Below are 27,956 nucleotides of genomic sequence, written 5' to 3' on the forward strand. Positions count from 1 at the left end.
ATGCCATTTTTGGGCCAAGACTGGAGATCCCCTGGATGGAGATGGGTTAAAACAGAAGATGGATGGAAGCGATGTGAACCCTTCAGTCCTGCACTTGAGGATGGGAATAATCAGCTGAATGATATCAGTCACGCTGTGTAAGTTTAAAAAAAGTAACTCTGCATGAGTTAATAGCAAGTGGGAAGGCAAAGATTGACTTAATTTCCTTTCAGACTATACTTCTGCATATGCTAGAAGTATACAAATGCAACCATGTGCTTTGTTTGGTTAGGCAGACAGGAAACACCTATGGAGACTTCGGTCTTTTGTCACTGCTTTGTGAGTTGCTTATTTTAGACAGACAGATCCCATCTTATGTTGTATGCCTTTAAAAATTAAAAAATAAAATATTAAAAAAACAACCAAACAAAAAACCTGTCAATTACTAGTTAAAGACAAGAGTGAGACTTAAATTGCAAGTGCCAACAGGCATATTGAAATGTTACTTGGAAGTGAATGAAGACTTTCTGTTGATTGAGTATTGCATTAGGACTGTTTATAGCAGTCATATAATCCCTTTGCTCCAAATACACAATTAATGGTAGTTTTGTGGTAATTCTCTAATACAGTATATGACTGTATGTGCTCCTGTAGAACAGGTGAGAAAGATATTAAAGTAATACTCGTGGCAGATGTCCACAGACTGGTGTGATATAAATAGCTTTGTCCAAACAAAGTTCTACTTGGTTTCTCCACCAAGAAGTAATTCTTAGGGATAGCATTCTTGGTCCTAAATTCCATCTTAATGTGTTCATAACGAGAAAAGGGAACATTCAGTGTTTTGTTGTTAGTCCAGTAAATGATACAGTAACTGATCTGATTTAGAGGGAGTTTACAGGCAAGTTAGGACTTGCTGTACTCATATGCCTTGTGTTTTCTAAATTTGTGAAATAAACCTCAAGAGAGTTGTCAAGCAGTGAAGAATTATTATGAAGCTTATCTTGACCTACTGTTTTCTTCATGCCTTTTTTCTTTTTGTGTTCATCTGTCACTGATTTTATTTGGGCTTCTTTTTCCACACAGTCTGGCCACTGTGGATACAAAAGACTATGCTTGTTTGGAAGAGTGTTCAGTAAGCCTCCAACATAAAAGTTGTCTTAAATACCTTTGGAAAAAAAAACAAACTACTTTTCCCTCTTTCATATATATCTTTAACAATATAGTCAGCAAATGAAATCTAATTTAATTTTGATAGTTGTATGCACAGTTACTAAATAATTACATTCCTCTTTGAGCTCCCTCACTGTGATTTTGTTTGTTCGTTTTACAGCCCCCCCATCTAATAAGAATTTACGACAAATTGTGTCCATTACCACTTGATTTATTACTGCCCACCTCCTCTAACCTTGCAGTCGAGCTCTATCTTCTTTATATCCTCACGTTAGATACTGACAGTAATTAGATTTCCCTCCACCACCACTTCTTTTAACATGAAACAAGCTCAGTTCTCTTACCCTCATAGATCGTATGCTCCAGTACCTATCACCTCGGTAACTCCCTGATGGGCCTGTTCCAGTATGCCAATGTTTTTATTGTATAGGGGAGCCCAAAACTAGACACAGTACTACTTTCATGCCAAATAAGAGGGGATGATTACTTCTTTCAGTCTGCAGGATAGATACGCTTTTGTTAACTCAGACCAGGGTGCAGTTGACTTTCTGCAACACAAGGGCACACTGCTGACCAGTGTTCAGCTTGTTACCCACAACACCCTGGCTCCTTTTCTGCAAAACTTCTTCCTATCCAGCCTGTATATACCAGCATATACCCAGGCATGGGGTGGTTGTATTGCCTGTGCAGGGCTCCGTATTGAATTACAGCAGTGTGTTGTGTCTTGCTGGCTGGTTCTCCATAACATCTTAAGCTATTTGGAAACAGTTATCAGTATATATTGAATAGACAGCTTAGCTTAGAGTATCTGTTAACGTGACACAGCACTGAGTAAGGGTGAGACTTGATAAAATGCTTCCTTCCTTGTGGAAGAAGCATATAGTAAACAATACACCGGTGCTTATTTGTCTCTTTTTGAACTGCACTATGAATAAGGAGGATGGTGTATGCCAGTCTGGCTGTCTTAACAGGCTTTTATTTATTTTCACCCATTAAATTAAATATTATTTTTCACCAAAATATTCTGTAGAAATCTATGCTGAACGTGGTAGTTGAGTATTGTATTCCAGGGAGCAGTTACAGGAAGGAAAAAGAAATAAATTCAGGCTATGTAGTTGACTGAAACCCTCTCTACTATTACTTGTATTCTCTTCTGTGAGGGAAAGTATGAATAGAGTTACTTGCCGAACTTTGTCTTTTATTGGTTACAGATATGTTCTCTTCAGAAATGAAAAATTTCTACTTGCAAACAGATTCAGAAATAAACCTTCAGGACATGTAAATAACTTAATAAATTGAAGAATATGTTTTTATTAAAAGAGAACTTTTTACCTTTTTCAATTAGTTGTCCAGTGCCTTGGTGAATCTGGTTGATGGATTAGTCAAAAATAGTGGACCTAATGATAACCATGCTTGGAACAAACATAATCAATTGTGCAGAAACAATTGAAATTATTTGGAGTAGTGTTTGAACAGTTGCACTTTAAATTAGTTCCATTTATGGAAACTGAGGCGGAAAAAGTGAGACCCTCAGTTCTGTAGCTCTTATTTGGATAATTAATATTGCTATAGAAGTGAAGAGTGCCTTGTATTCAAGGTGTACAGTAACTGGAAATGTGGCTGCAGCAGTGCTCATTCTAGCTCTGTGGGCTGAATGCTGGCCACGACTACCTATAAATTCTAGCACAGATATGTATTTCCAGTGCCATGGCACTGTGTCGTTGAAGCTTGGTGGTAGAGAGCGAACATCACTCAATTACGGAATTGTATGTAAATACCTCTCAATAGCCTGCAGTTTAGGAGTAAAATTGTCTTATGCTTTCCATCTGAGGTAAAGGAAAGAGACTCAGACTAATGTAAGAAGATATTTCATGATGGTGATATTCCTTTTCGTGTGTGTTAGGCTCCTATGAACTATTTTGGCTGGCAGGGTTGTCTCTTGTCTAGTTCCATAAGTGAGACACGGTGTTCACAAAAGTGTTTTTGGCTCTGGATAGAAGTCCTTGGGTTTGAATCTAGTCTTAGGGAATTTTGTCATTTGACAAATATATTGTAATGTTATTCGGTGCAGGCACTTAGCTCAGGATTTTCACTGCATGGTCAAGCTGTAAATGGCTTTGAGTCTCTTCTAAAACACTTATTGTCTCTCTGTAGGTAATTGCATGATTTGAGGTCGTTCTTTCCTCCACGAGAAAAGAAGGAAGGGGATGAGGAAGAATAGTTGGAGTTTGGATAGCCCTGTCAAGTTTTCCAGCATTTTAAGTGTCATACCCAAGAGGTTATTTAAATACTATTATGAAATTATTGTTTTGAAAAAGTGGAAATTCTTGCATGCTTTATGTAGAGTATTGTAGTTCTAAGGACATCAGGTACTTGGCTTTCAGAACCTTTAGAATCATTTTTTATGGAGAACTGCATCATCAAGACAGTAAAGTAAGAGTAGCTGTAAGTTGGCAGTATTACGTATGTATTGAAATCCTTCCAGGTGCACTCAGATGTCATGTGCAGTATTATGGTAAAAACATTCAGTTAAGGCTTCTGTTGCACCATATGGTATGTGCAGCACTTGGTTCGGTTTCTTGTATCTTAACTTGGTGTTTGATGGGGGGCAGGGGTTGCTTTGTTACTCATAAACCAGCTTTCCAGATTTCTGGAAGGAAGGCTAACAGCTGCTGGGGAAGTGTCTGTATTTCTATCCCATTCTTCTGATGTCTGTGGGATCCTTGCTTTCATTCTCAGTAAGAGACTTAGTTTGTCAAGAAGAATGGTGCTGGGTACAGATAAGTAGGGAAAGACTCCCCACATGAAGCGGGACAGAACATGAGGAGATAAAGCATCATATGAGAAGATCATCAGAGATAACAGTCAAATTAGTCTTTTCTCTAAAACAACATGAAGAATTCCAGAAATGTCACAGGTTAATTTGAATGTCAGACAAAGGTATTTGAAATATCCCTTTTAATCTTCGCAATTCCTTGTATTAATTGGCTGCTTTGCTTGTTTAGCTGATGCTTGAGGAAGTGTATATTACTGGGGAGGGCAGTGGTGGGCTTTAAATCACTTCAGGTGGTCCTGAGAAAGCAATTTAGACATTTCCTCTCCAGGAATGAAAGAAGGAATCCTGCCAGATTAACCTTCCTCTTCTAAAGCAGGCCTTCAGGAATGTCACCTTCCCTGCTCCCCCATTGCACTGGGTCAGTGGGAATGGACATGTTTCTGTTCTGCCTGAATTATCCTGCAGAGTAGCAGGCCGTATCTCTCTAGTCTTGTATCGGTTGGGTTGATTAAGCTAGGTCTGGGAGCTTTGGGCTCTATTTCTGATACTGTAGCAACTTTTCTGATTCTGCAATAACTTCTCATTTGTTGTGGCAATACAATCCATATGATAAAAAAGTAAATAAAAATAATTTATTTAGTTCTATTAAGCACGCTTAAAAAGATATTTCCTGTATAATAGCTTTGGAAGAAAACCTGATGGATAGGAATATTACATTACATCAAAGTAACTTGCCAGTGTTGATGTGCTGCTTTTGTCAGTTGCCAGTTCCTTTTCTCCAAACTCTTTTGCTGTTTGACCAGATATGATATTTGGCAATGTTGTGTAGAATATTGAAGTTGTTGCATCTTTATCCTCTGCTTTGAAAATGGTAAGGCATGAACTAAGGCCCTTGCCTTGGATTGAGCTCTATCTGAATGCAGAGGTGTGTTATCTTTTTTTCAGGATTTAAACCTAAGATGAAAACAACTTTATATTTCTGAGTTTTCTCAACTTGTGTATCTTTAAGCTGAACTAGCATTTACTGATTAGAGCAATTAAAAACCAAAGCTTTTCTACAGTGTTGTGTAGTCATCCTCCTTAACAGACGGTTCAAGCCTGAAAATTTTAACTGTATCTACTAGTAGCAATAAACTAATAACATTTGATTTTTTGCAACTTAATGCCCAAGTACAGGTTATTTTTGAATTAATTGGTGTCTTTCAATGTTCAGCTGTTACTGGTGCAATCTGAAGTTCAAACTGGTATTGATAGATTAATTTGAAAAATTTGGATTAAAAGTATTAATGAATGGGAAGGGGTTTGTATACAACTTTCCAGTCAAAGAATAATAATGGTGAAATAAGATGGTCCTACAGTTAAGCTTCGCTACCAGGTATCCTCAGTTATTCTGCTTATATGTGCAAGACTGTGGCCTTCATATGAAGTAACTTTCTTCTCTGTGCTAGAAAAATGAATACCTGTTCTTATCTGTTCTTACTGCTGCTCCTTATAACTGTCTGTAAAAATGGGAAGCAAAGCTGTATGAAATTTTATGAAAATAAAGACTTCATTTGTTCCAAAGTTGACTGTAGTAAGAGAGATGTCTGTCTTTGGCTTTCTGCCAGTGAGATGATGAGCAGTAATTCTGCACTGACTTATACCTGTGTGCATACTTTTTCAAGGCTTGGTCCATTTCAAATAATGGATTTTTGTACACTAGAGCTTTGCAGACAGTCAGCTGTCCAGTTAGTACTGTCTCCTCAGTAGTCCTTCCTAAAAGTCAGCAATGACTTACAAGATACCGGTTAGGAAGATACTTTTGTGTATTTAATCACTTTGACACAAAATTCAGCCCCACTGGGAAGAAAAGAGCAAGACAGCTTCTCTCAAAATAGGTGTTGCTATAGACCATCAGGTAGAGGAACATCATTAAAAATACGATATTTTTTTTCCATGTGGCAGACTTTAATGCAGAGAACTAGAAGCTGTATGTGTCTTAAGTATTTAATCACTGCTGTTCTAATTAGATGTGTTTATTTCAGCATCTTAACTGGTAATGATGAAGATGAAGAAATATATAGTACTGAAGATTGTGAGTTTGCAGCCAAGAAAAGGAAAAAAGATCATTTTAGGAATAACATGGATTCACAATGTAAGGCTGTTTGGTTTTTTTTTTTTCATTTATTTTAGAAGACTCTTGTAGGTTCAGTGAAATTTTATAATAACCATTCATTTATATTCATCTATAGAGTAGCCTTCTGAGTTATGTTTACTTCTGTATTGGCAACAAATTCTGGTGTGAGAAGTGATACATCTTAACTGTGGCATTGATCACCTGTTGTGTGATTTTTTTTTTTATTTATTTATTTTTCCCTAATGATGCAAAGGTAATTAATTTAAGAATACTAATTCCTGAATAATAAATGTCTTCTGCAACTAACCACTGTTTTGGTTTGTGGACTAGTTTTAGATTAAATTCTTCTGGATGCTTATGGAATCTTCTGCTTACCAAAGCAGCTGTTTTATTTGTGCTTAATTCAAATTCTGATTAGTGTTACAGCTCTAGAATCAGTTCATAAATATATTTTGTTATAATACCTATAGCTCTTGGTAAAGTCTTTATCAGTATTGAATGTCTTGAAAATAGTCCTTTTTAAATATATCAAAGCCATTTTTGTCAGTTCTCATTTTTAAAAGATCACCTGTACTTTAGACTGCAAGTAAGTGTATGACAGCAAGTAAACTTACTGAAACAGAGAATTTGGTAGAGTAGGTAAAAAAAAGGTAAGTTGATAAGCAACTTTTTGACATTTCTGATGCTTTGATCTTGAAATGATCTCCATGATTTGTATATTCCTAAAATTGTAACAGAGATGGTCTTGCAGAAAGGTGCAAGCTTCACCAGGGTTGTCTGGGGATAACGTATTCCAAAATATTCAAGTGGCTATATGTAAGAGCATGCTTTCATTTGACAACATACCAAACTTTTGAAAGCTGAAGGTCTGTCTAGTTGCCTGTATTAGTCTTGTATAGTGGACTTCCCCGCAGCATTCTGCAACTTGTTGAACCAAGTGGATGCAGACCAGGCATCTTTATGGAAGAAAATAGATTGGAAGAGTGGCGTGTCCAGGAAGAAAAAGGTTGCTCATTTCTGTACTTTCTTGTGTTGAGTGCTAAGGGGCCTGTTGGATTAAAAAAGATCAACAGATTTGTAGGAGAAACTTGACTGTTGGTACACAGTTGACAAAAGTGGTGCTACATCTGCCAATTGTGTGCCACCTCTTGTGTTTGTTTTATAAAATTATTTTACTTTTCCTTTATTTTTAAGTACATAACTTCTGAAAATTTGTAGTCATCCTTTTCAGCCTTTACAAGCTTCCTTCATTAAAACTGTTCTACCATCTCTCCTGTCTTATGAAGCATTTTATTGAGGATGCTCTGTTTTCTTCAGTTTCTTTCTAGGGGCATTACCTAAAGTGAAAGCCTAAAAATGCTTATATTCTGATTTTATTTTAGGTTTTTATCGTGAAAAGTGGATTTATGTTCATAAAGAAAGCACCAGGGAAGTAAGTCCTGCATGCTGTGGGTCAATTCCTACAATCTTTGTGCTTCTTAATTGACAAATAATATATTAAAAAAATACATTTGTGCTGTGTCATCTTAGGTGTTATATTCAACTCTCTCTTTATTGGCAACATAGTACACCTGCACATAGTGAGGCAAAGGCAGCTAGCAAAGTGACTTTTGTATAGGTCATTGTGGCAGAGATGTGGCAACTTGCAAGGTTGGACGTACTAGTTCTCCACTGCTTCTCCAGACCCATCTGTCTCTGTGTTGTGTGTCTTTGAACTACAACTGAAAGTATTTGCAAAACCAGAGTATCGTCTCCAAAGAAGGTGTCCGCAGGCAGCTAGCTGATACTTTGGAGTCTTGATGTACATTTGAATATTAGGAAGTAAAACTGCGTTTTCAAATTTTGCAAAGAGGACCTTTGCATTCCACAAAGTCCAGATGCTTTCAGTTTGGGATACAAACTGTATCATGCAACTGTAAAGGGAACATGAAAGATCTTGGAATGACTTCCTGGAAAGCCAAGAGTTAAAAATACATCCATTGTATGTAGAGATAACTGTCTTGAACTTTGAGTTTCGTTCCTGTATTGATACCTGTGGTTATTGGGATGGGTGTAACTTGGACACCCATAAAGATGTCTTTCATCTACAGTGATGCCAGCCAGGAGAGAGGGAGGGAGGTGAGTGTGATAACCCCTAGCCATAAAGGCAAAAGTTGGCTTTGCATTTTGGAGTTCAGTGAGACCACAGAGCACTGCGCTCTGGAAGAGCACGGTATTTTGGGGAGAGCTTACATAGAGGAGACACTGGAAGACTTCACCTTGCAGGCCAGTGACCCAGAGGCTGCCCTTCTACATCTGAAGGTTATTACAGAGTCTTTCACCAGATTCAAAGCCCTTTTTCCCAGTTTTATCTTTAGCTGTGATAGATGTAGTTACTTACATTGGTCTGCAAAAGTCTCAAGCATCCTCTTTCCCTTTGTGTCATCTCAAATTTAGGGTGAGAAAGAAGGAGGGGTGACAGACTGTCACCAGTCATTGTGGTGTTTTGAATGATAAGGTGGTTAAGCTGAGTTTTCAAGGTACATTCAGGCCAAAACACAAATTGCCTAAAATCACTTGTTGCTGTCCTTCATAACCTGTATGTTGGGGTTTTATTTTTCCCCTACTTGTGCAGAAGTTGGTGTAGTGGTGATATGTGACTACTTGCTTGTGTTTCTTGTCTCTTCAGAGTAAAGAAAACATTTTGGTGTACCAGTTAGCTTGTTCTTGCCACTGCTGTTGTCTTCTAATAATTGACCAGTCACCTTTCCTACTTTTTTTTAAAAAAACCCAAACAACAAAACAAGGATGGTTAATACTAATCAGTAATATTTTTCAAATAATTCTTTGTATAAATTCAAAAGCTTAAAGTTAAAAGTGAAGTAGCAGAATGAAAAAGTAGCAAGGAATAAACATGCTTGAACCAAAAAATTCAGAGCGACAATTTAAGCTAATCTAAAACTTAATTTACAGAGGATCTAGTTCTCATTACAAATTGTAATCTTACTTGATTTCGAAATGGCTAAGTCTTGCAACTAGAAAACTTTTTTTCCAAACTGCATACTGAATTATAGGGCAAAATGACAAGAGTAGAAAGGTCTTGATGAGAAGCATGTGAAACATGCTATTGGGAGAGCACTGAAAATAAATAAAATCAAAACAAGTGCAGCTATATAGCTGAAAAGAAGGAGATGCTTTTTTGTCATGATAGTACATTGGGAAGGGTAGAGCTGAAGCTTCATAGAAATGTGCTTCCAGCTGTTCAAAGGAGTTAAGGTATTTAAGCATGGCCTTTTGGTAACTGTTTAGCCAGTGAACAGCCACAAATATTTAATTTTCAGCATAAGTTTTGTTGTCTGCAAATGTTAATTCACTGCTATTAGCCAACCAAGTTGTGCGTATTGTGAAGTGTGCAGCATGCTTGGATCCCAGGTATATTAACTGCATGAGTAAGCAGTGTTATGCTGAATTTAGTCATTAACCCTGATAGGCAGTAATTACCACCACTCTGCAGTGAATAGTTAGCTGTCTTCTGTCCCACTGTGGCACATCCAGGGTAAGCTTTCGCTGGGTTGCAGAAAGGAACATTAAGTTGTACTGCTGTTTTTAACCATCACATAATTCACCGAGGAAATCTGTCTAAGAAAGAACTTCAAACCATTATTTATCCCCCCCCTTCCCTGGGCTGATAAGCCATATTAGCACACTGCTCTGCAAGTATCCCTTTCACCAGTTGCAGGGTTTTTCTGGCCTCATATTTGCTCCATTGTGGCTTTGTGGCTCTAAATTTACTCAGCTTATGTGATCCCATGTCATTTCAGGCTGCCACTAACACCTTAAGTAGATCTACTACAGCCTCTGAAACTTCCATTTTCACTTTGAGACTTGTGCAGAAGCACCAAAAGAAAATGAAATTTCTCTTGCTCTTGGTACCTAAGAAAACTTGACGCACCCGGAAAATAAATTCTAGATGTTAAGACCGTTTGTTCTTCCAAATCCAGGAGCAAGTAGGTGTGTTCTTACCCTCAAATGTGGACATGAACGCAGTCAGTTACTGCTTATGGTTGTAAGCTCAGACTGCTGTACAAACAAGCTCAGCCGTGCTGAGGCAAATGGGGAGCATGATAGCCACAAGAGAGTACCAGCATTGTGGCTGTGCAACAGTGGAGTAGATTCCCAGGACACTTGAATACCAGTGACTACAGATTGCATGATTAGTATGAATTTGAAGGCCTTGCTGTCGAGTAATATTGCCTATGTACCTGTTAGTTCAAATAGCATATCTGGTTTCATTTGTTCTACAAGAAATTAAATAAATCTGCAGTCCAGATGCGTCATATTTCCAGGGAGCATGATATACATAAGCATCAGTTGCATGTCAGAGCGCTTTTCTGAATATTTTGCTCAATTTTATCTCTGTTTCTTTCCATTTAAAGCGTGTTTATTCTTATTCTCAGAGACATGGCTATTGTACTTTGGGAGAAGCTTTTAACCGCTTAGACTTTTCAAGTGCAATTCAGGACATCAGAAGGTTCAATTATGTGGTCAAAGTAAGATCTTTATTTTATATACATATTTTAAAAATGCATTTGCTGATGTGCTTATGTGTACAAAAGAAATAATGTTGCGCTGAACAGCTGATGATTTGTGACTGTATAAATATCCTGTTCATATGGAATTTATACAGCATGAAGCGACTGTAAACTGAGTAATTTTTCTGTGATGAAAACTTGTTATATTGCTTTATGAAAACCTATAGCTTGAGGAGGATGTTGATGGCCAGTACGCTGTGTACTTACAGGGAAACACTGATGGTAGTTTCACTTGTTCATCAGTCTCTTTAAAGGCAAAATAGTTCCTATACAACCAAAACTAGCAAAGTGTAGAACATCTTAAATATACTTTACTACATCTTAAATATGCTTAAGATAGCAATTTCCAGAAGAATATTTAATGTGTAAATATTTTGTAGTTTCTGATTCTTCTGCAGCTTCTTAACAGTCCTGTGATTCATTGCACTTTTTTTTTAATCTAGGACAAAATGTATATGCATTTGCCTTTGATAACAGCCCTTAAAACTTGAGACTTCAGCTTTTTCAGTCTTCCTTTTTTTTTCTTCCAGAAATTAGTTTTATTGCAAGTTTTTACAAATAAGGTAGTGACGTGAAGTTTACAGAAACAGTTATGATATACCAATCTCATGATTCTTTGGCAAGTCCCTTTTTCACTATGTTAGCTTCTCTGGATCAGGTCTAGCCTTGACAATTAAGTGCATGGAACCTGTAAGTTCTGGACAACAGTGCTCTTTTCCTGTTTTCCAGAACTATGTAACTTTACTTTAGGGAGACACATAACGTCATGCCTTAAATTCCTTGATGCCTACTGGGAAGTACCTGTTCTGGGAGATACTGATCTTTCTCTAACCCCAAAGGGGTTTTTTTGTCATCTAACCCGAGATAGTAAAATGCTTATCCCAGCTCCTAGAGAAGCTCAAAATGTGAGACATACCAGGACTAGAGTTCAGCTCAGTGGTGAGGCTGTTCACAAATAATGTTGTGGTTGGAATGTATCCAGAGCTTGAAAAGATACAAATCAAAATTAAATAAACATACCAGAAGAACACCCTTACCTCTAGGCCGTGGAGTATTTGGAGAGAAAACACATTCTACCCATCCTTGTAAAGCTGAGACAGAGTATTATACTTCTAGAAAAACAAGAGCTGTGGGACCAAAGGAAGGAAAGCAAAAAGGATTTGTTTCCAGGCTAGTGGTTAGAGTACTTGACCATTTATTACCATTTTCTGGGGGGGGGGGGTGTGTGTGTATATATATATGTGTGTGTATATGTGTGTGTGTATATATATATATGCATTGTGGTTTAGAATATTGCTTTTTAATGCTGTTTTGGGAGCAGAAACAAGAACCTTGATCTTTCCCAAGACTTTTCAGCCTCGAACAGTAGGAATAAAAAAGAGCACCTAAAAAAGATGGATTGTGTTATAAATTGGGTCAACCTTGAGCACCTCACTTGAATGGTAAACAGGTATAATGAATCCAGAACTAGAATTTTACACCTTTTTTTTAGATGCTGCAGTGCTTAAGCTGGGTTGCTCAAAACAATTGATCAGAGCAAAGTGCAAAGTCTAACATAAGCACTTCTGCTCACCAAAAAATATAAAATGGTTTAGTTAGCCAGGCTTAAGATTCTCGAGAAAGGAGCAATACTTCAAAATTCAGAAATTTGGTTTTGTGATCCAAACTGTTACTAGAGTAATGGTAGACCCTAAGAAATTAGGGTGGATTTAGAATAGCAGGCAGAATTCCAAAATCCTTTTAACATTTTAGAATTTATTTGAAATTTTTAAAATTACTTTTACGAAAATTGAATTAATCTTTGCATCAGTTCCTCTGAGGTGATGGAGGCAAACTGAATTTTATCAACAGGTACAGAAACTCTACTTCTAAGACCTGAAAAGTTGCTGAGCTGCTCATAAACATGATGAATATGAATGACAGCTACGGCTCATTCTGTAGCTGTAGAACTTTTTGACATGAGAAACATTTGTGGTGGTGTTTTCTAATAAATTAAAACATCTGTGTGAATGTCAGTAATATGTGAAGTTGCAACAGATGTTTAAAAAGGAGGTTTAATCTGCTCTATCAGGTCTTAAGCCAGTCTGCAACTGAGACCTAATGTAGGAAGCAGGTCATCCCATACCCATCTGCTTTATATAAGTTCTCATTTACTTCCCTGAAGTTTCTAATGGTGGAGATGTTTTGTATAGGTCTTATTTAATGCAATACAACACTTCCTATTTCTTCTTCTATAAGAATTATTCCTGGTTATGCATGAACACAATGATGATTACTTTTTTGTATGGTGGTCTGCTTGTTGCCTTTAAGATAGCATGATATAAATCAAGAAGACTTTTTTTAAATATCAAGCCCTACTGGATAGCTCTTCTTTGATCCCAGTCCACCAAGATGACCCATTTTGATTCTCCAACTAACTAAACTGCTCCCAATTATTACTAAAAGTTATTTTAGATGTCTGCCCAAGGTCCTTTTATGGTGGGCAGTGGGGGGAGGAGGTAGGATCAGCTGTTTTCCTGTGCTTATTTGTGCTGTAGTATAATGATATCTTCTTAGCTGTTAAATGTCTGCTACATTGGGTTTGATATGGGTGGTCTTCTTCCAAAATGTTTCTGTTTGAATAAACAGTTGATCCATTCAAAGTTACAATCTCTAGTAGACAACACAAGCCATGGCTATGCACGTGTCAGTGAGGCTGAACTCGTGTGTCAGATCCTTGTACTCATGTACCTGCTAGAATTGTCTTAATCCTTGCATATCAACCTTCACTGAAATTGGAATCTTCATTAAAATAAGCCAGATGGAATTTGTTTCTTTGATTTGATCGTCAGTCTGAATGACATAACTGAATTTTTTTAAATTAATCGAGAGAAATGTACATACTTTCTTTAGTTGGCAAACTGCCAGAGACCTCTAGGTATGCTCCAAGTTATTAATCAAACTAAAAGGCTTTGAAAATGCCAAGAAAGAGGTCCTGATATCTAGTCTCAAAAACTGTATAAATAGATTGCTTGTATTTAAATACATCAGGAGAAGTATTTCTTCCGTCCATAGCACATATTTTCTCAGGGATCATGCAGAGAAGCCAGAAGGAACATTATTAAATCAGGGAGAGAACAGGTGTATTCTCTCTTCCTTCAGAATAAAATTAATGTTGAGTGTAGTGTCAAATCAGTGTTTTAGAAATGAAGATACAAAATCATTTTTGGCAGGCTTAGTCTTTGTTCACCCTCTGTGCCAATAGTTGATGCTGTCCTACAAAGCACAGCTCTGCAGGTTAGTGTTCAGAGCACTCTGTGGCTGGTTTCTGCTCCCTGCTTTCCCTTTCTGATGTATTGAGAAGACTTTTTCTGAACTCAGTGTTATGAATCACAACTGTAAAGCTCGGTGCCACGCTTCTAAACATTGCAGTACTGTCATAATGTTGAAGTCTCTCTTCTTTCATGCTGAGAGACTGTTTTTTGTTCAAGAGGCAACAGTCCTTATCAGCTACAACACTGAATCTAAAATGCAAAAGCAAAGGTGTAAGAATGGAGCAAGGGCTGCCTCTAGTAGCTAAAGCTTGGCATTCATGTGCAGCAAGAACATAAGCTATTCTGGCTACTTTCCCTAGACCATTCCCACTGTTCTTGCCACTCCTCTCTTCACAGTGGTTCCAGAGAGAAACCTGTGGACAGTTGGGAAACCCTTACTATAGAGTTAAGGAAAAGTTACTAATACAGTATGCATACTGTTCATTATTAGGCTACTGTGGTTTCTTCTACCAGGGACCTGAATGTAGGAGTAATACAGAATTTTTTTTCCCCCATTGAAGTAAAATACAATATTTCCCCTCCATGAGAAGAAAGTAGTGTACTAAGTCCATCACACCTGGGTTTGTCCAATATGATACCTTAACTCAAAAACTGGAAGTCTGGTAGTTGGTATCAGTTAAGTGTGATGTTCCTTGCCACCACATCTGTCAGGGGGTTCAGGACCCGGCCATGTCAAAGACCACATTTTTGTTTGTGAGCCTCTAAAACAGACTCCTTCCATTGTTTCATTACAGCTTATGAAGACCATATGTCATGTGTTCTATCACAGAGATAAACACTAGTATTTGTATTGTATTTTGAAAATGTACATTTCTTCATGGGATGCCAGTGGGAATGCCTAAAGCTTTCAGCTTATGTCTTGCTTCATTTTCTGAACTCTGTAGTTAATGTTTTCATGAAATACAGTTGCAGTGTTCCAGGCTGTTTATAGGTGAATGCATGTAGTGAAAATACGTATTTGAAACTATCCCTTACTTCTGTCATTTTTCTGAGTTGTAATTCTCTGACTTAGCTCTTGCAGTTAATTGCAAAATCCCAGTTAACTTCACTGAGTGGTGCAGCACAGAAGAACTACTTTAACATTCTGGACAAAATTGTGCAGAAGGGTAAGACCTACAGTTTTGTAAACTGCTTGTTCAGATTTAATAGCTGTGACTAAGCTATCAGTTGATTTTTTTGTTTTGTTTTGTTAGCTTTATTACTGTTTTTACACTGTAAGACAAAGTGAAAGGTTTCATACTTCCCACCCCACAGTTTCAATAAGTTGTTTTCTCTTGATTATTGAATCATGTCTGAAACAGATTGGTGAAGTTAAATGACAGTTAGATTCTGTTCAGAAACTATTGGTTACTATTAAATTATACTCTTCAAGAAATGTGAAAGCTTTTAGATTAGTAACATGTTTGTTGTGCAATTTGCATGACATACTGAGATTTAAAGTACATAACTGCTTTTGTTTATTTTTTGTTTAAAAAAAGCTATTACATAATATTGAAAAGGAAATTGACTGGTAACCACACTAAATGGAGATGTAATACTGTCAGCTTTGAACAGAATAAATCTGGTTTATAACTAGTTGTTCAGTATTAAGTTTATTAAATGCATAGCATGAAATGTTACATCATTGTGAAATTGTTAATTACTGATCTTGCACTTACGGAACAGCATTAATGAATGTCATGGAGGGAAATTAGGGCAGCTATTTGCACACAAACAGTTGACTTGTAATTAATTCATCTAAAAAAGTGTTGATTAGTCTGAGCTAACTGTATTAGCTTGGTTAAATCAGTTAACCAAAATTGTATTTGGTTTGTTTTTGTTTTCCAGTCATGGAAGACCAATATAACCCACGGTTAATCAAAGATCTTCTACAGGATCTGAGTTCTACTCTTTGTATACTGATTAGGGGAGTCGGAAAATCCGTGTTGGTAGGGAACATCAATATTTGGATTTGCCGATTAGAAACTATCCTTCTGTGGCAACAGCAACTAAAAAACCTTCAGATGAACAAGGTATATTATTAAATTATGCTAAAAAAGTAAGGGGGGGAGGGGAAGTATATTAACATTGGTATACAATTTGTAAGTGAACAAAGCTGCAGATACATCTTAAACAATTTTACTTGTTTTCTTTGGTTTTATAGAAGTAATATGAAATTAATGAAGTGCAATCCATTTTTTAATGTTTTAATAGCTCTTCTTTAATGAGGATTGCTACAGTGCCCATACTGCTGGTTTCCGGTAGAGATGTATAGATTGTTTTTTCTCACACAAATAAATTTCAAAATGTTTGTCTCTAGATTGTCAGAGATGGCAAAAATACCAATTTTTAATTCCGAAGTAAGTGTTCTATTACTAAAGAAATACTAATATAAAAGGAATTTCAGAAGTGGATCAAGAAAACAGAAATAAAATATTCAAGTAGCAATTTTACAGCTTTTTTCATTAGCACAGTTGCTTTTTGTAAAAAAAAGGATAATGACTTCAGCATCTGGAATCTGATCATGTGACTTTGTTCAAAGCATATGGTATGCCCTGCTCCAGGCTTTTATAGTGGAAACTTCTGATGACAAGCAGGCAGTTTTTTTAACCCATCTGTGTTACTCCTGGAGGAAGAAATGCTACAAGATACAACCTTCATCTGTTTGCTTTCCAGCTACGAAATTTTGAAATTGTCTTTGCTGTGTGTGCTGGGTATCTGAATAGAACAGCTAATTTTGGAATAGAAAGGAGAAATGGGGAACCCAAGCTCAGCAGTTTTCATATGCCAAGCTACCACAGCATAGACAGTTTTGAGATATTGCAGTTGCTGCGTTTGTTTCTTTCCAGCGTGCCACTTCAACCAACGTAAAAAACAGCTCAGATGGAAATAACTGATGAGAAATCTTGCATCTGTAATGCTCACATGTTCCTGAACACAGCGATAGTCCCAGAGAGGTTTATAACAGATGACACTATGGAAAGTCTAGTCTATAAGCGAGGTGAATGATCGTGAAATAAACTGACATAAGTGAGAGCCTGCTTGAGTGCAGCTGCTGTGCTGCCAGCGCCTTCCAACTGGGCAGCACTACTAGGTGGGGCCGGCAGCTGCCCACACTGCCAGCTGGAACACCACCTCCAGCCCTGTTGGGCTTTGTGCCACCTGGCAGCATGGGCTCCAGATTCAGTCCTGTACAAGTTGTGTGCTGTAGGCTACCCAGTTAAAGAGGAAGTTCAGCAGAGGTGTATACTCCCAATGAAAACTTTCTCAGTGCTCTGATTTGTCACTCCCTGCAGAGTTCCTCATTTACATAGGAGGGGAAATATCTCCAGACTTCAGAAATGAACCTGCTCTCTTCTGCCTCTGACTTTCATAATGTTTTCATTCTATATTTCTGCTCGTCAGGCCTATGTTCTGTACTCTAGTTGTCTTAAAGCAAATTGACGAGTGTTCTGTTCCTTAATAAAAATTGAGAAACTGTAGTTATCCTACAAATGATAATTGGTTCATACCTTTATTAAAGTTAGGGGTTTAGCACATTTTGTCAAAGGTGGAATTGAATATATAGTAGTTTTCAAGACTGTATGGTCTTGAATTATTTTCTGAGAACAGAAGTGTTTTAAAATTATTTGAAATTTCAATAAAGAATTTAGATATGTTTATTTTACCAGTAGGAAAGCTGTAAGTTAGAAAGCTACAGTCTGTAGCTCTGTCTGTACCTGTAGTCATTTAAATTTTGAACAAAAGCTGTTGGAGAATAATAGTAGCCAAGTAATCAAAGTGTCACAGAATTAACCATAAATATTACTCAATGGTTTTGTATAAACTAAACTTAGACCTGAGATACCTCTGAAGTAAGAATCTAATTTGTACCTTATACTGTCAAGTTGTTGTAGTTAAAAGTCTTCAACTCTTATTTCCAGCAAGTCAACAATGGCCTTACGCTTAGTGATCTCCCTCTGCATATGCTGAATAACATCTTATACAGGTTCTCTGATGGCTGGGACATTATTACTCTGGGTCAAGTGACCCCAACTTTGTACATGCTCAGTGAAGACAGACAGTTGTGGAAAAAACTCTGCCAGTACCATTTTGCAGAAAAGCAGGTAATAAACTCTATCATTTGCATAAATGTAGCCCTTATCTTTACAATATGGTACATTAATAATGAAGTGTGAACTTGTTCTTTTTGAGATAAAAAAGATAAAAAGACATAAAAAATGTGACAGCATGCAGTAATAGTGAAAATGTTTTCTTTGGGGGGGAGGGGAGGGGCTTGGTGCATACTAAAAATTGTATTCAGCATGTCTGAGTTTTGGATAACTATCAGGCTGTTATCTTGCATTTCTTTTAAAAAAAAGTCTACCATAAGATGGTTTTTTCACTATGCAACAAGTGTGGTAGAAGATACCTCTAAGGTGTTTCTAATTTTAGTACCTAAAGCAGAATTTCTTTACTAATCAAGGTAGGCAGACAGATTGCTTAAACTTTTAGGCTACGTGAACAGTCTGGTGAATCCAAAATTGAATTTTTGCAAAAAAGAACAAAAAAATCCTTGAGACTTTGAAATTAAGAACAAAAAAATAAATGGTACTTTTCTGTCACTTCCTTATAAAAAGCATTAAAGTAATCTAGGAATGCTTCCAGAACCATCTTCAGTTTCTGACAATAATATATGCTGGGACAAAATCAGACTAGGGGTAAATAAAGGTATGAAAATAGACATTACCACATCAGAGCTGGAAGAAGAACTTTAAAAACCTAGTACACTCCATACTGGAGGAAATGAAAATACTCCTTCTTAAATCTGATAGGTTGAAGTGGTACCATGTGGCTGGTGACTACCAGATTAATTATTATTATAACGGGAAAGGTAGAAGTGAAGATAGTTAACTCGTGGAGTTGACTCAAATAAGAATTTTGGTGAGATGAAAGGCTTTAGAATGAACTTCATGGTGAATATAGACAGACAAAAGCAAACTGAAAAACCCTTCTTCAGAGGCAGCTCAGAAGAATTCAAGGTGAAGTTTCAAGGATAAGAAGTTTAAGCTTAATGTAGTAATTGAATGGATTTTGAGGGTAGAAGAAGTAAGCTTTACTGAATGGTGACAAAACAGGCTGGAGTGGAAGCTATTACACTAAGGTAAAGCTGGGAAAAAGATGACTTGAGCATTTCAATAGAATTAGCTAGCCCTGTGGCCTTATAAAGAACACTTCTACACAGCGTTTCCAATGTGTTCCTGAATTTTCACATTAAATTTCTTATCAGATTATTAATGATAAAAATGTAAGGATTTTATTTTCCAATATCAAATTCTGCTTTTCTGTTTAAAAGTGTACTACCCTAATAAGCTACAGTGTCATGTTGTCTTCCCTGTCCTCTGCACTGTATTTTTTTGAACCATTGAAATGACCAAAAAAACCATACTTGATACTGTGTCTGAAGAGCACTTTTGGAAAAAACAAGAACTCTACACAGGGACGCTATTATGAAACAAAGTGAAGCGTAGCTGAAATCACAAAGGCAGTGCTATTCGCCCCATCTAGGAGTCGTCTTCTGAATGAAGAAAGCCCTTAATGTATTAGCATTAATCCACACTGAGTGGAACAAAAAGGCTTTTACAAATATATACTTAATAAACCTTGGCTGTGTATTAAGCTGGGGAGAAATAGCCACTGTGCATCAGCTACTCTTTACATGCAGATTATGTCCTCAAGAAGTACATCAATCACTGCTATCCTCCTAGAAAGATCATAAGTAAATGTGGAAAATAATCATATATATACTTTTAAAATGAAAGAAAAAGCGTTATTTAAATCCATAGTTACCGTCTTAACAGAAAACCACTATTTGTAATGCACCATCATTTTTTAAAGCTCATTCCTGAGTGTTTTTTAAAAGTATAAAATTAATTACTTATGGCTCTAAATATTGTTTTTGTTATGGTTATTAACTATAATTAGAATAATTAAGATAGTGGAGTTGGATCAGCTGTGTATGGCCTAGTTTTTCTTGGCAAATGTGCACTCTCCTACTTTTAGTGTTATGCCTTCCATTTTTTGTGACTACATCTCTCACTGCTTTTCAGATATGTATGATGTCAGATTATTGACTTCAAAGAATTCCAGTTACAAAACCTCAGTTTAACTACTTCCCTCCACCCCCCAGTCCTGTATGTGATTTGTCTAGCTCTTTAACAATGTTAAAAGAAGATACTAATTTTATGTTCAGTTTTGTAGGCATTTGATTCCATCTGAGAAAGGTCACATTGACTGGAAGCTGATGTACTTTGCACTTCAGAAATATTACCCAATAAAGGAACAGTACGGGGACACCTTGCATTTCTGTCGACACTGTAGTATTCTGTTTTGGAAGGTAAGAGCTTTGAAACAGATCAGAAATAAGTTCAAACAGCTACTGCTGATCATCGGAAAGAAAAAATACTAAGATCATCTTGTCAGGTTTCTCATGTGAAATGTTAGATATTAGTTGTTTAATTACGTTTAAATCATATATGAAACTTCCATATAAAATCAATATTACATTCCAAAGTTGTTCTTTATCTAGCATTCTTATCTCTTGCTATCTGACAACCTCAATACTTAGAATTGCAAAGAGAAGTGCTACGTGGAAAGAATTGCACTCTGCTGTCTTGTATCTTTCTAATCTTATGCAAGTTGTTAGGAACGTCTGTGAAGTCAGCCATTTTATGACATCCCATTTGTAATGATGGCATGAAAATCAATATATCTCTGATGATGACTTAGTACTTATGGTATTCCTACCACATTGGTGTAAAACTCTGTATTTTTATAGTCTTGCTTCTGTCCCATATGGAGCTTGGAGGAATGTTTGAAACTTCATTCAAAATGCACTTTATGTAGATTCTGACGTTTATCATGAAGCATATTCTGTCCTACAAGATGACTTCAATTTCTGTAGGACACTTTTCATGTTTAACTTGTGTCTGAATGCGTAGTCCTGCTTTCACTTTGTGTTGCACCATAATCTAGCCTTCTAGTTGGTGAGACTTCTTTAATTTTGCAGCTCAAAGACCAAATATGGGTACTGCTAAGTAAACGGTGAAGAGCATGGAATGTTTGAGAAATCTTGGAGCATACTCATATTCTAATTCACAGAACTGAGTTGCTCTTGTGTCATCTTTCTGTAATTTTAAGAGGAGCTGCATGTCAGTGTGAGGCTTTTTTATTTTCTGTAGAAAAAAACCAGACTGTTTAACAGGATAAGCTAGCTTTCATAAAGTAGCATGTTGCTGAATGACATTATCTTAAAGTTGAGTATCCTTGATATCACAGAGCCTTTCCAGTTACTAATAAGTTTTGCTAAATTAATAGTAGGAAAGCAGGTAGTCAGAATAGGCTTCTGCTATGAAAAGCCTGGGCATTTGCTGAAGAACCTGTGTTAAGAATGACATTACAGTGGAATTATTCTTTAGCATGTTGGTCAACATGTAGGGTAAATTCTTCTCTTTGAAAGTGTAAATTTTAAAAGTAAGCACATGTCCACAGCATGCATGCAGGTGGGCATTTTTGGTATCAGATTTGCTTGGATTTGTCTGGCTTTGTGTAAAGGGTTAATGCTTTCTACAGTAAACTTACCTCATTCTGATTTTGGTATAATTGAAAGTATAGCACTTTAGTATTAGGAATGACTAAAATGTGTTTGGAACGAAATGTTTAACTTCAGAAATCATGTGAGACAGTTAGAAGCAGTGAACCTGTGCAGGCAGATGTCTTGTTACCTTGACTACTCCAATCTACTACTGGAATAATAGTACTCATGTTGTGGTTTTACATTTTTAGTGAAACTCAGTACAGTGAGTTGTAAAAGTACTGTGTTTGGATTGATGAGCACTGTTCCAGTGCTGGCTGCCTCATCCTGGAGATTTGGGCAGGTCTCAGTGATGGTGGTGTTACAGATTAACTGCATGCTTCTGCACTAAAAGTCTGTAGCAGATATTTGGGACTGGCTGTTTTAGCAAGAGCACAGTCTGCAAGTTGAGGAAAGTGATTATCCCTTTTCAGTTGGCACTCATCTGGGATGCAGCATCTGGTTGGAGGTCCCTGGTACAAAACAGATACTGAATGGGGTTCAGGTGAGGGCCAAATAATCAGGGAGGTGTGAAGACTTACCCTGTGAGGAGAGGCTGGAGAAGACTGCTTCTGAGGAACCTAAGAGCCTGCCATAAGGACAGACAAGCAAGGGAACGGTTTGACCACAGAGGCTGTGCAGTTTCCATCCTTTGTTTTCAAGACCTCACTGGATAAAGCGCAGAGCAACCTGGTCTGATCTCATAGCTTACCCTGCTTTGAGCAGAAGGCAGGACTAGAGATCTGAGGTGCCTCCCAACCTGATTATTCTACAAGCTTGTATTGCAGTTTTCCTTCTCTAGGACTTGGAATCTAAGTCTTGCCCCTGTCTTAAAATAAATGTTTGATCAGGCTGCAGTAGATTGTTAAACAAATTGATTTCTGCACAACTGTCACCCTTATTGGCAGGGACACGAAGAGATTAATCATGGGTCTGAAAAACAGTCCCTCTGTTTACAGGGCAATGTGAGTAAAGTACTGCTAGTCACCCTGAGTTGTATGGAGGAAAAAATAGTTCTACTTTTTCAGGCACTTGTATCTATCCTTTCCCAAGCTTTCTAAAAAGAGGTGAGAAGCAAAAAGGGTGGGTGGGAGCAGCAGGACAGGAGGTACTTTATTAGTTCTAGAAAATGTTTGTCCTGGGTAAAAATATTTCTTAATCGGAGAGAACCTTTATCAGGCTTTGAAAATTCATTGAAGCTTCAGTATCATACTTGATTAGACAAATTATTAAATTAAATATGTATATGATGGTGGTTGTATAATTGTATCTATAATGTACAGATTTTTGTTCTTAACTGAAGCTTTTACTCTGCCTAATTCCAGTGGGTGCATAGCAAAAAACAAAAAAAAAAACCAACAAAAAAATACCAAACAAAAAAAAACCCGCAAAAAACACCAGTGACTAAAAACAAACTTTAAAAGAGAAATCACAGTTACTTTACAGAGGAAGAGTAGCAAGTGTTTGAATCTTGAAACGGAAGCACTGGATTCTCCAGGTAGTTTATAATATGTAAAAATGTAGTTTCTTCCTTTAGTGGTACAAGTCCAAAATTGGGCAGCTTTTACTTTCAGGGCATTCAGAAGAACTTCAGGCAATGAGCTGAACACTTCTTGGTACTGCACCTTTTTTCGTGTGTGTGTCGTTCCCTCCCCTTCAAGAAAAAAGCAAAACATTGGAATAGTTGTGGAGGAAGAAGTACTTAAGTGATCAGGGCATGAAGACGAGCAGAGGTTAATTTCTTTTAACTTAGCTGTGTTAAACCTAATAAGAAATGTGACTGCTCTTCAAAAATTCTTCTCAGAGGTAGAGAGGGATGAATAAACATGAGACTACTTACAGACATTATTTAAGCTAAGGAACAGCCTTGATGCTAATACATTCTAGAAACTAGTTGTGGGTAAACTTATGCTGAGAGTTAAGAGTTTCTAAGAACCAAAGCAGTAAGGTTCTGAAATAGCCACAAAGCACAGGCCTAGCTAGTGATGAGAAGAATTTTCATCAGTTTATGAAACGGGTAATATAATGAATTGCTGCCAACGTGAGGGCTACACACAGGAAATGCTTTCAGGCCTGCTTTTTTGCGTGCTTTTAAAGAAGGCACTGATGGCTAGTGAATTTAACTAGCAAACAATTGAAGTAGGGAAATGACTTTTCACGTTTCAGTGTGCTTTAATAATCTTAGGGTTACTCTTGAGAAGTCTTTAAGAGCTTTCAAGAAGCAGAGTTTGTACTCCTGTATTTGTTTAAAACCTGTGACCCTGGTAATGTTAAGTACAATAAGGAGACTCCTACATTCATTGCAGGAAGTACAGTGATATAATAGGAACCTATTGTACTCTTCTGTGTTAAAGGAGGGAATGACTGGAAGAAACTTTTCATATCAAATGACTGTCTTTGAGAAGTGACTTGATTTGTCCACAATGAAAATGAGCAAAATATGTAATTTCAGTAGTGTGAAAGTAATGTCAAACTGATTATTGACTGATGGCTCTGAATGCTTTTTACGTATACTGTTTGTTCTGTTCTACTAGGCAACAAAAGTTGCCCACAACTGCAATACTTTCTTAGCTGACTCAGTAGCACATTTCAGTTATCCCGGAGATGGCCATAGAGGCTGAAATACCTTGTCGTCTTTCAATATCCAGGGCTTTATGTAAAATAGTGTAATTGTTCTGCATAACAGATATACTTCACACTTGGTTTTCGTCTTCTTGGGGCTTGTACTGGTTTTGATTCTCCAGCTGCCTGTGATTTGCCAGAAGAATAAAAGACTATTTTTCTAAATGGCACATGAACCATAGCTTCAATAAACCTAAACTCTGCTTCTTTTACTTTACGGCTCTCCTTCCTGCTTCCTTCTTCATGATCACAAAGGACTACCACCTTGCTTTGTTACTCAAGGTATTTCCTGTGTGTCTCATCTGTTTTCATTGCTGACTGTTCTGTAATGTCAAAGTCAATAATGCATTCATTTCTAATTGCTTTATAATCTTTGGTTTTATTTTGTTTCCCCATATCAATTTAGCAGCAGGAATACTTTGTTTCTTGTTTCTCTATTGGATAAGGGTACTGTGTCCAGCTCTGGAGCCCTCAGCAGAGGAAGGACATGGAACTGTTGGAGCAGGTCCAGAGGAGGCCACAAAAATGACCAGAGAGATGGAACACCTCTCCTGGGAGGACAGGCTGAGAGTTGGGGTTGCTCAGTGTGGAGAAGAGAAGGCTCTGGGGAGACCTTATTGCAGCCTTCCAGTACTTAAAGGGGACTTATAAGAAAGATGTGAACAAACTGTTTATCAGGACCTGTTGTGATAGGACAAGGGGTAATGGTGTTAAAGGAAAAGGGGGTATATTCAGAGTAGATAGAAGGAAGAAATTTTTCACAATGAGGGTGGTGAAACACTGGCACAGGTTGCCCAGAGAGGTGGTAGATGCCCCATGCCTGGAAACATTTCAGGTCAGGTTGGACGAGGCTCTGAGCAACCTGATCTAATTGAAGATGTCCCTGCTCACTGCAGGGGGGTTGGACTAGATGACCTTTAAAGGTCCCTTCCAACCCAAACTATTCTATGATAAGGTAGTGGTGACTTTCAATCTCAGTTTTTCATCAGATTTGTTTTTTATTATTGCTGTATTCCCTGTTAATGCCATTTAAACAGAAATAGGTTTCCCTGCCCTCAGTGTTAGAAACTGTTTCTGCAGTCGCTGATGTATTTAATTCAATACTTAAATATGAAAACAGTAACATGAACCCCAGATAACTTTCTTCAATGCAAAGGTATTAAAATTTATTTTATTCCACTTGGAATGCTGTAGTCACACATACTTTTATGAAAGAGTCTCTCTGAAAAGAAATTCCCCAAACAGGCTGCATATAACTTGGGAGAGTGGGGTGAGGCAATTATAATGTTTTCTAAATGAAGAAATGGTGGAAATAATTATACAGAAAAGGACTGTACTGCCAAAGTTATTATGGGAGCTTCTTAATTTCCAGTTACAATAACATTTGAGGAGGAAAACAATTATATTTGCCAGTAAACACTTGTCCTAGTGAATTATATTGTTAAAGCTAAAACAGAATTCTTTTAAGTAGATACATTGAGAATAAGTATGATTCAAATACTATTTATTAAATGTAATTTCAGTGGAAACACATTTTTCTTGGAAGGTGGAATACTCATAACTACAGGCATGTTATGATTCTTCTTTTTAGTCCTTATCACTTTTTCACTGCAAAATTGCTGTTTCTGGTTTTACTAATAAAAACCCCAAGAACTGATCTTACTGAGATTTTTATTGGACCTGTAATTGCTGACTGAGCAGAGCTTTCAAAAAATGTTTTTATGGTGATGTGCAGAGCAAAGCAGATTGCATGTTACAAATGCTGTCTAAAATATTTAGGAGTATAAATAAGCGCTAAAAGGGGATAAACCCTGGCTTCTAAGCTACTAAGGCCAAGTGCCGGGTCCTGCACTTGGGTCACAACAACCCCATGCAACGCTACAGGCTTGGGGAGGAGTGGCTGGAGAGCTGCTCCTGGGGAGTGCTGGTTGACAGCCGGCTGAACATGAGCCGGCAGTGTGCCCAGGTGGCCAAGGCTGCCAACAGCGTCCTGGCCTGTATCAGCAATAGCGTGGCCAGCAGGAGTAAGGAAGTGATCATGCCCCTGTACTCGGCACTGGTGAGGCCGCACCTCGAATACTGTGTTCAGTGTTGGGCTCCTCACTACAAGAAGGACATTGAGGTGCTGGAGCGTGTCCAGAGAAGGGCAACAAAGCTGGTGAGGAGTCTGGAGCACAAGTCTGACAAGGAGCAGCTGAGGGAACTGGGGCTGTTCAGCCTGGAGAAGAGGAGGCTGAGGGGAGACCTCATCGCGCTCTACAACTACCTGAAAGGGGGTTGTGGCGATGAGGGTGTTTGTCTCTTCTTCCAAGTAACTAGTGATAGAACAAGAGGAAATGGCCTCAAGATGCACCAGGGGAGGTTTAGGCTAGATATTAGAAAAACTTTCTTTACTGAGAGAGTAAAGAAAGAGTTCCTACGCATAGGAACAGGCTGCCCAGGGAGGTGGTAGAGTCACCATCACTGGAAGCGTTCAAAAAACGTGTAGACATGGCACTTCAGGACATGGTTTAGTGGGCATGGTGGTGTTGGGTTGATGGTTGGACTTGATGGGCTTAAAGGTCTTTTCCAACCTTAATGATTCTGTGATTCCTTCCCAGTATCCTAATTCTGGTGGTGTTTTTTCCTGGAAACTAGGAAAGTAATTACATGACACTGTCAGGGCAATGGGTAGAGAAGTTCATAGTTCATTAGCAACTACCTTGGATAGTGTTTTCTGTGGTGTATTTCTTCCTTGTAAATGTCATCTCAAGATGAAGGTGTTAAACTTAATACTTCTGGTCTTAGTCTTCTGTGCTATCTCATCCGCAACTTCCCCAAACAGGCAGTTCTACCTGAGGTGTGATCTATTTGTCTGTTCTCCCTTTTGTGTGTTTCCCCCTGTGTCATGAATGTAACAACTGGTTCTCAGGTGATGTTAAAGGAATTATTAAAAAAAGGGGGAGGATGAGGAGGTGATAGCACCTGATACTTTCATGTAGTCATCGATAGACTTAATGGAAAAACATAGATAATATATAGAGTGAGTAACAATTTTCATTGGAAAAGCTGAGTAGTATTTAGAATGTGTTTCACCTAGTGCACTTTGGTTTTCCGAAGACTTCTTTGGAAGGGAATGTGGCATCTTTGACAGCACTTTCCTTGTGTAAGTTTCTAAGTGAGGAAAAAAATTTCACTTACAGGTTCTTTCCTTCTATTAACTGAATTGCATGTAACTTCATTTCCTATGGAAATGAAGACTGCAGTGGTCTGATCTCCTTACCATGTATTTACCCTAGTTTTCTTGCCTCACATGGTTAATTCATCAACAGCGGTGGAAAAGGGAGAGAAACCCCTTAAAACCTGGGAGAGCAGTTTCTGAGCCTTACAATATTATTGATCAAGGGGTTTAACCTCTCCAGTGAACAGTCTGGGACCTTCTCATTACACCTCTAGCATTTCTTTCCTTTATGAGGGCTCTAAACGTGCAAAACTGAACTTTTCATTTGAAGAGGAATTTGAATCCCAAGTAATCAGACAATTTACAACTTTGTGTAAAACAGTTAAAGAAAAATACGGTGAATTCTTAAAAAGAGCAAGTTCCTATACATTTGTTTACAGTGGAAGTAGTTGGCATGTGCCTATATGTGAATTTTTGCACCCCCTCCTTTTTTTTTTTTTTCAATTGAGGGAGGAGGGAGGTTGTGGGTATGGAAAGATAACTTACTTTTTCTCCTTCATTTTGCAGGATACAGGACACCCCTGCACAGCCAGTGATCCAAACACCTGTCTCATGCCAGTATCTCCTCAGCATTTCATTGATCTCTTCAAATTTTGA

At 37.6% G+C, this 27,956-nt stretch overlaps 1 protein-coding gene across 2 annotated transcripts; it reads left to right on the plus strand.

Annotated features, from left to right (window-relative positions):
* On the plus strand, positions 1-27,956 carry FBXO25 (F-box protein 25; the record flags this gene model as incomplete). Of its 2 annotated transcripts, XM_081997176.1 has the most annotated exons (10): positions 1-137; positions 5,950-6,059; positions 7,424-7,473; positions 10,478-10,570; positions 14,939-15,032; positions 15,754-15,938; positions 17,829-18,011; positions 20,138-20,281; positions 24,395-24,421; positions 27,867-27,956. In XM_081997176.1, 10 exons carry the CDS (start codon positions 1-3, stop codon positions 27,954-27,956), a joined length of 1,113 nt encoding a protein of 370 aa, XP_081853302.1. The 2 variants fall into 2 exon arrangements, with proteins under 2 accessions (XP_081853302.1, XP_081853303.1); XM_081997177.1 differs by lacking the exon at positions 24,395-24,421.

The sequence above is a fragment of the Phaethon aethereus genome, assembly GCF_964289735.1.
Source record: "Phaethon aethereus genome assembly, chromosome: 3".
In the NCBI taxonomy this organism is placed as follows: domain Eukaryota; kingdom Metazoa; phylum Chordata; class Aves; order Phaethontiformes; family Phaethontidae; genus Phaethon; species Phaethon aethereus.